This window comes from Coregonus lavaretus, assembly GCF_964263955.1.
Source record: "Coregonus lavaretus genome assembly, chromosome: 5".
In the NCBI taxonomy this organism is placed as follows: Eukaryota; Metazoa; Chordata; class Actinopteri; order Salmoniformes; family Salmonidae; genus Coregonus; species Coregonus lavaretus.
Genome location: NC_139992.1, coordinates 17,754,939 through 17,769,844, shown reverse-complemented (window position 1 = coordinate 17,769,844; position 14,906 = coordinate 17,754,939). Strand labels below are relative to the sequence as shown.

Sequence of the window (14,906 nt, the reverse complement as noted above, 5' to 3'; positions counted from 1 at the left end):
TTGCAATCTACTAATGGGTTTCAAATGTTTCCCCACACTGTTTTGGCCAGCAACCAAGTAAATCTATCATTCTGCAGTCTAACAATTGTGCTGAGAACAGATTTGACCAAAAGGGTATGATGATGTACTGCTGTGGTTTGTGTATCATTCAGTTCAGTTAAGACAAGACATGTTATTGTTAACAGCCCAGATAGGTAATCCTCCCACCGCTTGTTTTGCAGAATCAACTAAGTTCATTAGTGTATTTGAAGCTAACGGAATAGAACAGAACAGTTACACACTTCCTTCTTCCTACTTCATAACTTGATACTGTAGCCTACATAAGTGCCTGGAGATTGTTTTGTTCTCAGAAAGTAATACGCTATGTCTTGATTCCACATTAGGGGATGATTCGTTTGTCAATATGATTGTCAATATTGAGCTAATTACTGCTTATCTATAGGGTTGACTTGTTCTTATCTCTGTGTCCTCATTACAGAACATGGGCCCAGAAGGAAAGGTTTGAAGGAGGTACCTGTGATTTCTGGGAAGGTAAAGCATCTTGGCTTTTCATTGTACCATTTGGCTTTTAATTGACAAAGTGATCACAGTACTATATGCTATGTTGTATGTGTGCGTGCGTGTGTGTGATCATGTAATTATTATTATGTGCATCACCTGCTTTGCTATAACCTACATCTTTACTTTTCAGACTGAAGGGTGGAACTTGGCAGGATGGAGGCCACCAACATACTGCCCATTCTGAAGAAACGCCTAGCCTTCTTGTCAGGTAATAACATGCTCCAATCAGTCAAAGATGTTTATGTTTACTGTTAACAGAGATGTCTTCTTGGAATGACCTTCACTGCATTGTAAAAGTGTAACATTACCAGTGATCATCTTTACATAGAAAAGCCCAACAGTTGTACCACATCTACTAATTACTACTAGTAATTATAGTATTACAATTATGCATTGGTCCTAGCTCATGCAGCTGGCCTAAGCACTTTCTGTGCTGCTTATTGAACAATTCCAGTCAGTGAAATAACAGTACAGCAGTGAGAGTGAGCATTATCAAAGAAGTAGAGTTGACTAAAAAATGAACTTCAAGGTATGCAGGCTCATATAAATCCCAGGATTGTCAACTTTATGTGTACCACACATCTAACTCTCACTTTCATCAAGTTGTTTAATCATCATAGTTGTACAAGGGCACAACCATTTGAAGTTGCAGTGTTATTGATGTGTCCTCCTCCCTCTCTAGCCTCTGAAGGGAGTGTAGTGTATTGTAGTGTAGTAGTCTCCTGTAGCTCAGTTGGTAGAGCATGGCGCTTGCAACGCCAGGGTTGTGGGTTCGATTCCCACGGGGGGCCAGTATGAAAAATGTATGCACTCACTAACTGTAAGTCGCTCTGGATAAGAGCGTCTGCTAAATGACTAAAATGTAAATGTACAGTGAGGGAAAAAAGTATTTGATCCCATTTACATTTTAGTCATTTAGCAGACGCTCTTATCCAGAGCGACTTACAGTTAGTGAGTGCATACATATTGTTTTTGTTTGTTCGTTTTTTTTTAAATTAATTTTTTCATACTGGCCCCCCGCGGGAATCGAACCCACAACCCTGGCGTTGCAAACGCCATGCTCTACCAACATCCCTGCCGGCCATTCCCTCCCCTACCCTGGACGACGCTGGGCCAATTGTGCGCCGCCCCATGGGTCTCCCGGTCACGGCCGGCTACGACAGAGCCTGGATACGAACCAGGATCTCTAGTGGCACAGCTAGCACTGCGATGCAGTGCCTTAGACCACTGCGCCACTCGATCCCCTGCTGATTTTGTACGTTTGCCCACTGACAAAGACATGATCAGTCTATAATTTTAATGGTAGGTTTATTTGAACAGTGAGAGACAGAATAACAACAACAAAAATCCAGAAAAACGCATGTACATTTTTTTATGAATTGATTAGCATTTTAATGAGGGAAATAAGTATTTGACCCCTCTGCAAAACATGACTTAGTACTTGGTGGCAAAACCCTTATTGGCAATCACAGAGGTCAGACGTTTCTTGTAGTTGGCCACCAGGTTTGCACACATCTCAGGAGGGATTTTGTTCCACTCCTCTTTGCAGATCTTCTCCAAGTCATGAAGGTTTCGAGGCTGACGTTTGGCAACTCGAACCTTCAGCTCCCTCCACAGATTTTCTATGGGATTAAGGTCTGGAGACTGGCTAGGCCACTCCAGGACCTTAATGTGCTTCTTCTTGAGCCACTCCTTTGTTGCCTTGGCCGTGTGTTTTGGGTCATTGTCATGCTGGAATACCCATCCACGACCCATTTTCAATGCCCTGGCTGAGGGAAGGAGGTTCTCACCCAAGATTTGACGGTACATGGCCCCGTCCATCGTCCATTTGATGCGGTGAAGTTGTCCTGTCCCCTTAGCAGAAAAATACCCCCAAAGCATAATGTTTCCACCTCCATGTTTGATGGTGGGGATGGTGTTCTTGGGGTCATAGGCAGCATTCCTCCTCCTCCAAACACGGCGAGTTGAGTTTATGCCAAAGAGGTCGATTTTGGTCTCATCTTACCACAACACTTTCACCCAGTTCTCCTCTGAATCATTCAGATGTTCATTGACAAACTTCAGACGGCCCTGTATATGTGCTTTCTTGAGCAGGGGGACCTTGCGGGCGCTACAGGATTTCAGTCCTTCACAGCGTAGTGTGTTACCAATTGTTTTCTTGGTGACTATGGTCCCAGCTACCTTGAGATCATTGACAAGATCCTCCCGTGTAGTTCTGGGCTGATTCCTCACTGTTCTCATGATCATTGCAACTCCACGAGGTGAGAGCTTGCATGGAGCCCCAGGCCGAGGGAGATTGACAGTTATTTTGTGTTTCTTCCATTTGCGAATAATCGCACCAACTGTTGTCACCTTCTCACCAAGCTGCTTGGCGATGGTCTTGTAGCGCATTCCGGTCTTGTGTAGGTCTACAATCTTGTCCCTGACATCCTTGGAGAGCACTTTGGTCTTGGCCATGGTGGAGAGTTTGGAATCTGATTGATTGATTGCTTTTGTGGACAGGTGTCTTTTATACAGGTAACAAGCTGAGATTAGGAGCACTCCCTTTAAGAGTGTGCTCCTAATCTCAGCCCCTTACCTGTATAAAAGACACCTGGGAGCCAGAAATCTTTCTGATTGAGAGGGGGTCAAATACTTATTTCCCTCATTAAAATGCAAATCAATTTATAACATTTTTGACATGCGTTTTTCTGGATCTTTTTGTTGTTATTCTGTCTCTCACTGTTCAAATAAACCTATCATTAAAATTATAGACTGATCATTTCTTTGTCAGTGGGCAAACGTACAAAATCAGCAGGGGATCAAATACTTTTTTCCCTCACTGTAGTCCTTGGTCTAGGAGTGTAGTAGCTAGTCCTTGGTGGGCTGCTAAATACCCCTTTCTACTCTTGGTGCTGGCAGGCAGTGTGTTGTGATGAAGGTGAATGATAATGGCCTGTTGTTCTGCCCTGCCTGCTGCTGACAGAATTAGGTTTCTCATCATGTTGATGACTCTGATTTGAAGGTCACAGCACCAGGACTGCATCAGGGAGGGACTTTCCAGAGATGCTGAGTGTTCAGAATACTGTTGAAGTTCTCATTGACTTACTAAGCACTAGATACACAAAAATGAAGGCTTGTGGTATTAGAATATAATATATCTTTATTCTACTTGTGACACTGGAAGTCTAATGAAAGCTAATAGTTCAGTTCACAAATATTGACAAATGTGGAATTTGTTCTGATGGTAATAGCTATTATTTTCTTGTTTTCTACTAAGAGAACATTGTTTTAGATTGAGCTGCTGTACGCTATATACTTCACACTGATTTTGTTAGCTCTTGAGATTGAGTTTATAATTTAAAAAAAATAATAGTTTAGACATAAATGTTTGAATACTTCAACATTTGCCAGTGAGCGTCATATAAAGACTTCTGCTAGTTTAAAATTGTTTTGTTGTTATTTCCAGACTGGTAAAGGTCTCAAATAGACGCATAATTGTTTCAGGAAAATCATAGCGCTTGTGACTTTTGGTTAGTTTTTGTGTTCGGCAGGTTGTTTTTCGGCTGTTCGTGCACACACAGTTTTTTCTTGAGGCAAGTTGTAGTTCGGTAGCCGAAGTCTATGCCCCTTCGTCGGTGATTGGTCAACAGTAGGGGTGGGAACTATGGACGGGATTCTTCAATGAAGTGTTTGCTGTCATTCAACGAGAGATATTAGAGAGCACAGCAGCAACTAGGTCCTACTGTCTGCAGTGCACTACTAGTTTTCAAGCACATTTTTTCACTTGAAAAGTACTGCACCCAACATCTTAGCTAGATGTAAAATTGCGCGACTAAGACCTCCTCGGCAAAAACTTCAACATTTTTTACAGATATCTAGATTTATGTTAGATTTATTCAGACTATTCAAGAGGGACAAACAACAGTAATCAGTGTTTCCCAATCGCTACTCCAAACAATATGATGAATAAAACAATATATATACAAAGGCTTTACCACCCCGATTATCGGGATGGTAAAGCATTTTCAGTGTAAACTTAAATGACTAAAACCACATAGAAAGTATGTAGAAAAGATAATGGAGCTATATATTTTTTAAATAAGATAATCTTTGAGAACTAACAATCACCAAAATAAAAAATTGAGAGTCAGGGAGAATCAAAAATTCCCCAAATGTCATGGCATGGGGCCCCCATTGATTTTGTTATAATGTTTGAGTCACTCAGAAAGCATAAGAACACTGCATCCCAATGACAAAATATGTAGAATTGCAGGAAACAACAAACTTTTGTCTCAGCGGCCAAGTAGTGCACTACAAAGGGAATAGGGCACCATTTGGGATGCATCCAGAGGCAGAGCTCCCACCATCATTAACGTTGTCCTTGGCATTTACAAGACGCAACTCCTCTTTTAATAGATGATTCTTGGCAGGCCGTACTTGGAATACTTGGTTCTGCCTGTAGAGACCATAGAATTAGGAGTAAAACGGCCTTGGAACCTCTGACCATAGCAATTTGACTGGTACACTCATGGGTACACCCACTACGGTAGATACACCAGGTCTCTCTTGCAAAATAGATTTGAATAAGGTGAATAAGAGTTCATTTTCTGGATGTTTCACATTCACAGGAGGCAAGGACAGACGCAGTGGGCTAATCCTTACCATTCCACTATGTACAGAACAGACCAGTATGGAGGAGCTCAGCTCCACGTTGGACTATCTCCTTGACATCCCCAGGTAAGATCCCATTACTGGCACACCCTGTGTTATCACCATTGACTTATATAAATTTCTAGACACATACACTGAGAGTACAAAATATTAGGAACACCTTCCTAAAATTGAGTTGCACCCCCTTTTGCCCTCAGAACAGCCTCAATTCGTTGGGGCAAGGACTCTACAAGGTGTTAAAGCGTTTCACAGGGATGCTGGCCCATGTTGACTCCAATGCGTCCCACAGTTGTGTCAAGTTGGCTTGATGTCCTTTGGGTGGTTGACCATTCTTGATACACACGTGAAAGTGTGAATAACATTGTTGGTGCGAACAGAAGCCACTGGGGACGAGTACAAAATCTTAATCCAGGAAAGGAATGACGGGCCAAACCCAAATCTCTCTAGTACTTTAAATAGATATTCCCACTCAACCCGGTCGAAAGCCTTCTTAGCATCCAGAGAGATGACGACCTCTGACCTCTGGCTGTGGAGTTGAGTGGGCAGAATAAAGAACATTAAATAGCCGGCGCATATTATAGAAAGATTGCCTACCTGAGATAAAGCTGGTTTGGTCAGAGTTCATTCTATTAGGAATCACTGTCTCTAAACAGTGTGAGAGGACCTTAGTGAGAATTTTATAATCGCAGCACAAGAGGCTTATAGGGCGGTACGAGCCACATTCTAGGGCATTCTTGTCCTTTTTAAGCAAAACCGAAATAGTCGCCTGGGTAAGTGTCTGGGGCTTCTGATTAGAAATAATTTAATTGTACACTGAACAAAAATATAAACGCAACATATAAAGTGTTGGTGCCATGTTTCATGAGCTGAAATAAAAGATCCCGAAATGTTCAAAATGCACAAAAAGCTTATTTCTCTCAAATTGTGTGCTCAAATTTGTTTGCATCCCTGTTAGTTAGCATTTCTCCTTTGCCAAGATAATCCATCCACCTGACAGGTGTGGCATATCAAGAAGCTGATTAAACAGCATGATCGTTACACAGATGCACCTTGTGCTGGGGACAATAAAAGGCATCTCTAAGATGTGAAGTTTTGTCACACAACACAATGCCACATATGTCTCAAGTTTTGAGGGAGCATGCAATTGGCAATGTCCACCAGAGCTGTTGCCAGATAATTTAATGTTCATTTCTCTACCATAAGCCACCTCCAACATTGTTTTAGAGAATTTGGCAGTACGTCTAACCAGCCCCACAACCGCAGACCACGTGTATGGCGTCGTGTTGGCGAGCGGTTTTCTGATGTAAACGTTGTGAACAGAGTGCCCCATGGTGGCGGAGGGGTTATTGTATGGGCAGGCATAAGCTGCGGACAACAAACACAATTGTATTTTATCGGTGGCAATTTGAATGCACAAAAATACAGTGCGAGATCCTGAGGTCCATTGTGAGGCCCATTTTTTAAAGGTATCTGTGATCAACAGATACATATCTGTATTACCAGTCATGTGAAATCCATAGATTAGGGCCTAATTTATTTATTTCAATTGACTGATTTCCTCATATGAACTGTAACTCAGTAGAATCTTTGAAATTGTTGCATGTTGCATTTATTTTTTGGTTCAGCAAAGGATAGGTGGCTCCATTGCCTTTGAAAAAGCACTTGCATAGCAACAATATTGTGCACTCATTGGCCTCTCAGCATTCTATTTGGATTGAGCTAGTTCTGCTACATTAGTCTGTAGGAGAGATTACCAAAATAATATGCTAAGAAGGATCATGCTATGTTAGCTTATGTCTCCTACATGATGATCACACACTTTCTGTTCAGTATTTATCTTGGCTTTACTGTCCTGTGTGACTCAGTTGGTAAGAGCATGGCACCAATGTTGTGGGTTAAATTGCTGTAGGCATGCTTGCTTCATCTGCATATCTTATTTAAGGGCCAGATTGGGATCCTTGGTGTCAGATTCATGGAGCAAGAGCACACATTATTACAGGTAGACATAATCACCATGTCTTTTTTCTCCTATCTTCTCTCCTCTCTTCAGTGACAAGTGTAAAGCAAGAGGCTTCACAGTCATTGTGGATGGACGGAAGTCTCAGTGGAACATAGTGAAGACGGTGGTGCTCATGTTGCAGGTAGGAACTGATAATCAGCGCAGATGTGTTCCTTTAAGGATAAAACCACAGTTTACCCCCACACTGCAGCGAGACGAGAAGTCCATATTTCTGTGTATCAAATGGAAGAACGCCTGTCAAACTACTGCTTTTGGAATGTATAGTGGAATACATTACAGTCATATGGAGTGAATACTAATAATATCATCTACAGTTTGACAGAATGATGACTCATATACATTTTAGGTCAAAGACACTACTGTCTGTGTTTTACTCTGCATAGAAACAGTCCGGAGATTATAGCAGTCTGCTATAACAGACTCCTGATCACACACACCCAGGCTAGATAGGAAGACGATTCCAATGCCATGCTTTGTTGTACAAAAAATACTGTCTGTAGGGGAGGGCTGAGCAGTGTGGTAGACCTGGGTGATATGGCCTAAAAATCATATCGAGATTTTTTCACATTTATGGGCGATTCACTATATAAATGTATATAGTTAAAAAAAATGTTTTCTCTAAATAAGCTTTGTTGCACAATTAAAGGTCAATACTTTTATTTATTTAACCTTTATTTAACCAGGTAAGCCAGTTGAGAACAAGTTCTCATTTACAATTGCGACCTGGCCAAGATAAAGCAAAGCAGTGCAGTTAAAAACAACAACAACACAGAGTTACATATGGAATAAACAAAACGTACAGTCAATAACACAATATAACATCTATATACAGTGTGTGCAAATGTAGTTATGGAGGTAAGGCAATAAATAGGCCATAGTGCAAAATAATTACAATTATAATTTAGTATTAACACTGGAGTGATATATGTGCAGAAGATGATGTGCAAATAGAGATACTGGGGTGCAAATGAGCAAAATAAATAACAATGTAAATAACAATATGGGGATGAGGTAGTTGGGTGGGCTAATTACAGATGGGCTGTGTACAGGTGCAGTGATCGGTAAGCTGCTATGACAACTGATGCTTAAAGATAGTGAGGGAGATAAGTGTCTCCAGCTTCAGAGATTTTTGCAGTTTGTTCAAGTCATTTGCAGCAGAGAACTGGAAGGAATGGCGACCAAAGAAGGTGTTGGCTTTGGGGATGACCAGTGAGATATACCTGCTGGAAAGCATACTACGGGTGGGTGTTGCTATGGTGACCAATGAGCTAAGATAAGGCGGGGATTTGCCTAGAAGTGATTTATAGATGACCTGGAGCAAGTGGGTTTGGCGACAAATATGTAGTGAGGGCCAGCCAAAGAGAGCGTACAGGTCACAATGGTGGGTAGTATATGGGGCTTTGGTGACAAAACGGATGGCACTGTGATAGACTACATCGAATTTGCTGAGTAGAGTGTTGGAAGCTATTTTGTAAATGGCATCGCCGAAGTCAAGGATCGGTAGGATAGTCCGTTTTACGAGGGCATGTTTAGCAGCATGAGTGAAGGAGGCTTTGTTGTGAAATAGGAAGCCGATTCTAGATTTAACTTTGTATTGGAGATGCTTAATGTGAGTCTGGAAGGAGAGTTTATGGTCTAACCAGACACCTAGGTATTTGTAGTTGTCCACATATTCTAAGTCAGACCCGCCGAGAGTAGTGATTCTAGTCGGGCAGGCGGGTGCAAGCAGCGTTTGATTGAAGAGCATGCATTTAGTTTTACTAGCGTTTAAGAGCAGTTGGAGGCCACGGAAGGAGTGTTGTATGGCATTGAAGCTCGTTTGGAGGTTTGTTAACACAGTGTCCAATGAAGGGCCAGATGTATACAAAATGGTGTTGTCTGCGTAGAGGTGGATCTGAGAGTCACCAGCAGCAGGAGCGACATCATTGATATACACAGAGAATAGAGTCGGCCCGAGAATTTAACCCTGTGGCACCCCCATAGAGACTGCCAGAGGTCCAGACAACAGGCACTCCGATTTGACACATTTAACTCTATCTGAGAAGTAGTTGGTGAACCAGGCGAGGCAGTCATTTGAGAAACCAAGGCTATTTAGTCTGCCAATAAGAATGCGGTGATTGACAGAGACAAAAGCCTTGGCCAGGTCAATGAAGACGGCTGCACAGTACTGTCTTTTATCGATCGCGGTTATTATATCGTTTAGGACCTTGAGCGTGGCTGAGGTACACCCATGACCAGCTCGGAAACCAGATTTCATAGCGGAGAAGGTACGGTGGGATTCGAAATGGTCGGTGATCTGTTTGTTAACTTGGCTTTCAAATACTTTCAAAAGTCAGGGCAGGATGGATATAGGTCTGTAACAGTTTGGATCTAGAGTGTCACCCCCTTTGAAGAGGGGGATGACCGCGGCAGCTTTCCAATCTCTGGGGATCTCAGACGATACGAAAGAGAGTTTGAACAGGCTGGTAATAGGGGTTGCGACAATTTCGGCGGCTAATTTTAGAAACAAGATTGTCTAGCATTTCAAACAGTCAGGAATAATCTAATGAATTCAGGGCTTGTAAAATTATATCTATGCTAAATATAAGCCTTCCACTACCACTAATAATTTAATTATTTTATCAAAATGGGCTCCCGAGTGGCGCAGCGGTCTAAGGCACTACATCTCAGTGCTTGAGGCGTCACTACAGACCCCCTGGTTCGATTCCAGGCTGTATCACAACCGGCCGTGATTGGGAGTCCCATAGGGCGGCGAACAATTGGCCCTGCGTCGTCCGGGTTTGGCCGGTGTAGGCCGTCATTGTAAATAAGAATTGGTTCTTAACTGACTTGCCTAGTTAAATAAAGGTTAAATAAAACAATAAATAAAAATAGTTTAACCTGCTTTTTTTTGCAATAATTACTAATCTAGCTGTCAAGTCTGTCTATGAACATGATTTATTTATTTTACAAATTTAACCAGAACCATGGACAATGCACATCCACTAATAATGACCAACTTCTGGTATCAGGCATTATAGAAATGTAACACAGGTCTCATAAACAATCTCTCAAGCACAAGCCCACGTGCTAGTGAGTAGCCAGCTAATCTTTATATTCAAAGTCTAGCCACCTTGGATGTATTTGCTTGCTAACAAGGTAGAACAGTTGAACTGTTATGAAAACATCCCCCTGTCCATCTCCAACTGTTTGAACAACATAGCCTGTTCACTTTGTTTAGATGTGGCCTACCTGGATAAGAAGATGCTTATTTCTCAGAATGAGAACGAGTTGCCAATTCCTTATATAAATGTGACTTCTTATCCTCATTGCACATTTATAAAACACAGACTAGACAGCTGCTAGCACATAACAGCATACATGTTACCAGAAACTGTTACCGGAAATGCTGCTAGCGGAAACTAAGCATACATTTTCCACAATCATGTACATTGATACTCCTGTTTTATTATGGTCTGCTCTGTTTTACATTTGGGGAGTTTAGACATAAAAAGGGTATCGTTAAAAAGGTTAACTTCTCGTCTATTACACTGTTAAATAGAAAAATGCTATTGCAACCTCTTTGCAATAAGGAATTGAGACCAAAATCGCAAGAGAAGTTTCAAGTGTTTATTACCAAGGATGCCGTCAGCTGAGTGCATACATTTAGAAAGTTCACAACACATCTTATACTCTTCCCTCCTTTTGGTCACCACCCTCTTGTAGGTGTCACCTCCCCAGCTATACATTTATGACCCCAATGAGTTTCCCTTCTCTCCCCTGTGGAATGTCCATGGTCCTCTCTTTGGTTAGCTAGATGTCAGAATCACACCCCGTCCATCTTCATTGTCCTGGGCCTGACCCTGCTCCCTGATCCTAGGAAATGTCCTCTTATCTGATTAGGTCAACCTTTCCAAATTAGCATACACACAGTTTCATGGCCTAAACTCCATTAATACTCACAGTAATCATTCACTAAACAGGATACAAACAAACTACAGTTTAACTTGAAACATGTTACATTTTAACAGAATTCATCAGTCCCCCCTATTAAACCATAAACACTTTTTATTGTTTAATATCACTAAACAATCATTTCAACTGCCTGCTGTAGACTTTCTTCTTCCTTGGTTTTCTCCAGACCTGAGAGTGTAATAGAAACAGACTTGATAGATAGAGAAAATAGAAAATACTAGAAAAAAACACACACAAAAAAAACACTCATGAGTTAAAACAATCCTAAATTCTACTGATTATCATAAGCTTCTATGTAGATACATTTATAAACTAAATCTCTGAACACAGCTTGAGGAACCCGACTGACACAATCTCCTGCTAGTCCTGGACACTATGCCCACTGATATGCTTTTCTGCTAAGGGCTGTAAATAACCCCATTATGCTTTTCATCAGTCTTCCATCAAGGGCTACAGCATCACAAGAGATGTTTTTCAGCCAAGCCGTCCTCACTGCGTTCACCTCCTAAAGCTACCCTAAAGCCTGATTCAATTTCACCTCCTCTTGTGGCAGATCCGGACTATAGATGCGTTTCAACAACAAAGCTTTTACTATATGGAGTCCTAACAATGTCACCAGAGCTACTCCCGTAACTGCCAACACTGCCCATCCTGCCTTATTTGATCAATAGTCCAATACCATGCTGTTCCAACAGCACCTCCCACAACCTTAAAAGTCTATTTTTGTTATTACCCCCAATGTAACAGCAGTAATTATTGCTCCCGCTTTAACTCTGTCACTCTCAGTGACTTGCGTCACCGGCTTTACCGTTAGATCTATGATTGAGTTTCTGAGATATTCTCTGCCATTTTCCCAGTCCTCTCCTAACGTTTTCCTGACCAGCTTATCTATTGCCTCCTTATGTTGTGCGACAGTATTGACTGGCGGGTAATACTTACCATTACTCAGATCTGGATCACATCTCTCATCCCACGGCATACCCATCCCCCACCCCCCTATGAAAACCATATGTGTTTTAGGTTTTAATGTGTCCCATGTATGTTACCTCTGGGAGCGCAATTTGTGCCTTTTCACGGGACGCCTTCAGACCAACTTTTGTTAGGTGTCTCAAGAGGATGTCAAGATCCTCTTCATGGGCTGTCTGAAAATCTGAACATATTAACAAATCATCCACATATTGAATCATAGTGGAACCTCCCGTGAACTGACAGTTCTCCAGAGCTTTCCTAACAGCGCTGTGAAACAGGGCAGGGGCAGCAGCATACCCCATTGGCAAACGGCGAAAACAATACTGCTCGTCATTGCATATGAACGCAAACCAATGTTGTGAGTTCTCGTGAATTGGCACGGCCCAAAAACCGTTCTTCAAATCAATTACTGAGAAAATGCTAGCAGATGGTGGGATGGAAGACAGAATGGTGGAAGGGTCAGCTACTATGGGTGCTACTTTTTTTTTGCTCTATTGTTCACACCCCTAAGGTCAACTGTTAGCCTATATCCTTCACCCTTCGCTACAGGAAACATAGGACTGTTACAGAAGCTTGCCTGTTTCACCAAAACTCCTCTCTCCACCAAAACTGCCACATCCTCTCCTATAGCTATCTCGGCATACCTCCGGATGGGGTACTGTTTCTGTCGGGGAGGAGGCTCCCCCTCCACAACCACTGGTTCACAGTCTTTCAAAAACCCGCAATCGAATCCATCTTTTGCCCAACAGTCATATTTATCCCATTTTGAATCAAGTTTTGCATCTTCTACCCGTTGTACTCGTGGTAGGTACTCCATCTTCCCTTGTGTAAACACCCATGCTCCAGGGAACATAGCCATTATGTCTAAACCCAATATAGCTTCCTTGACTGGAGCTACTCTTAATTTTGCTGTCACTGTTACACAACCAAAGTCAATCGGCAATGGAATAGTGACACGTGCTGTTTGTTGCACTCCTGAAATCCCATGATAGGGTGCTTCAGCCTCAAATTGAAAATGTTCTGTGATAGAGTTAAAAGAAATCAGTGACATTTCGGCACCAGTATCTATAAGAAAGTTAAATGTCCCGCGACCTCCAACGGTACCTTCCATATAAAACCCATCAATGCCTTTTATTACCACTGACGCACAGAGGTCAACCACCCCTATGCTTCAGAATCATCCTTCCTCCTTCTGGCTGCTCCTAGCAGGGCCTTTTTCTGCCCTGTTGTTAGATGGGAAAATTTCTCCACCAGCTGACCTTTTATGGCTATTGGGGCAGATGGCCTCAGCCTTTGATCTTCCCCCCTAGGGCTGTCTTGTGTCCATTTGGGACACTCTCTTATCCAATGTGTCGTACTCCCACACTTAAAACAACCAATTTCTTCACCCCTGGCAGGCTTTCCAGATTTATGGTTTCTCTGGCTCTTCAATTGCCACCCACATATCTCTTCGCATGTCCTCCATTTCAATAGTCAATATTTTAACCTCCTTAACCACCTTTCCTAGCTCTTTTTGAGTCCATTCCAGCTTTTTCTTGGCCTCTGTTAATTCTTTAGTAACATGGTTATGTTTCTGTACCAGAGTGTTTTGTTTCAGAGATAACCATTTGCTCCACAGCATCGGAGCCCACTTTTGACGACGTGTTTTCACCCCTGGTGCAAAACATCCCATAATTACCTCCCTCAATATATCCTCAGGGACGTCCTTCCCTGTATCTGGAAATACTGGAAACTTACGGTGACAACTCCTATACATGCTTTTGCACTCCTCATCAGCATCCTCACCCAACTTTTTTATTGCTTGGGCCCACCGATCTGTGGAGTTTTCAGGTGAAGTTGCCATGTTACCACAAAGCTCTTTTACCCTGTCTCCACCGGTTTTTATAAAAATTTACCTTTCGAGTGCTGAAAATACTACACACTGTTTCCCTTCCCCCTCCCACTCATAAATTGGAACCCTGGATTTTTCCCAATAGGGAGTAGCACCTTCTTCTAAAATTACTTTAATCCCCAAAGTAGGGTTATATTGTACCGTTTTTAGAGAAAAACCTTCCACAATACTTGGGTCATCACTCAATAACTCTATTACCTTAGCAATTGGAACTTCTGAATTGTATTTATTTGTTACTATTTTCTTCTCACAAATGTTCCAATTATTTATCTAGTTATTTCTACAAATGTATATATATATATTCACTTGTGGATACTTGCATTAAATACAGCTCTCACCCATGAAAACCTAATATTAAATACAAGCCTCCACTCCAGGATCCCCTGAACCCTGTCTTTGCGGGGAACACGGCACAACCGCACATCTATTCTCTGATAGGGATGCCTCCCTACCCGAATAGATCACCTAATATGACCCGTCTGCGTTGAACGACCCCCTGAACAACAGCACATTATGGTGAGCCTCTGTATTGGGAATTCCCACCCCAGACCATACGATGATACAACCCAACCATAATGCCCTTACCGGAGCACCTAGGCCCCCACCCGGAGACCTTCTATAGACCTGTGCAAGACAGTTCGGATATGTCCTAGTCACAGTCCTTCCCCCAATTTCAAAACTACTACCAATAGTCTGCACCCTTATGATGACCAGACTCTATTTCTGGGTACCCCTCCCGCCAACAATGGTTTCACATAAACAAATTGAAACTTCACTCTCCTACAGATACTTTTTTCAGCAACCTAAAAAAAATACATGACTGAGGGATAAAACAGAAAGGGTAGATGGCCCTTATGG

The 14,906-nt window shown here is 42.1% G+C and overlaps 1 protein-coding gene across 1 annotated transcript in view; it reads left to right on the top strand.

The window, feature by feature from the left end:
• Positions 1-478: 478 nt before the first annotated feature.
• Positions 479-14,906, top strand: part of LOC311129386 (SEC14 domain and spectrin repeat-containing protein 1) — a gene marked incomplete at its 3' end in the record, with an annotated part of 51,987 nt that continues 37,559 nt past the window's right edge. Inside the window, exons 1-4 of the mRNA XM_084161670.1 lie at positions 479-531; positions 692-769; positions 5,172-5,280; positions 7,265-7,355. Of these exons, the coding sequence (XP_084017796.1) occupies positions 715-769; positions 5,172-5,280; positions 7,265-7,355 (255 nt within the window). The 5' untranslated portion in view covers positions 479-531; positions 692-714. The remainder of the gene's footprint in view (positions 532-691; positions 770-5,171; positions 5,281-7,264; positions 7,356-14,906) is intronic.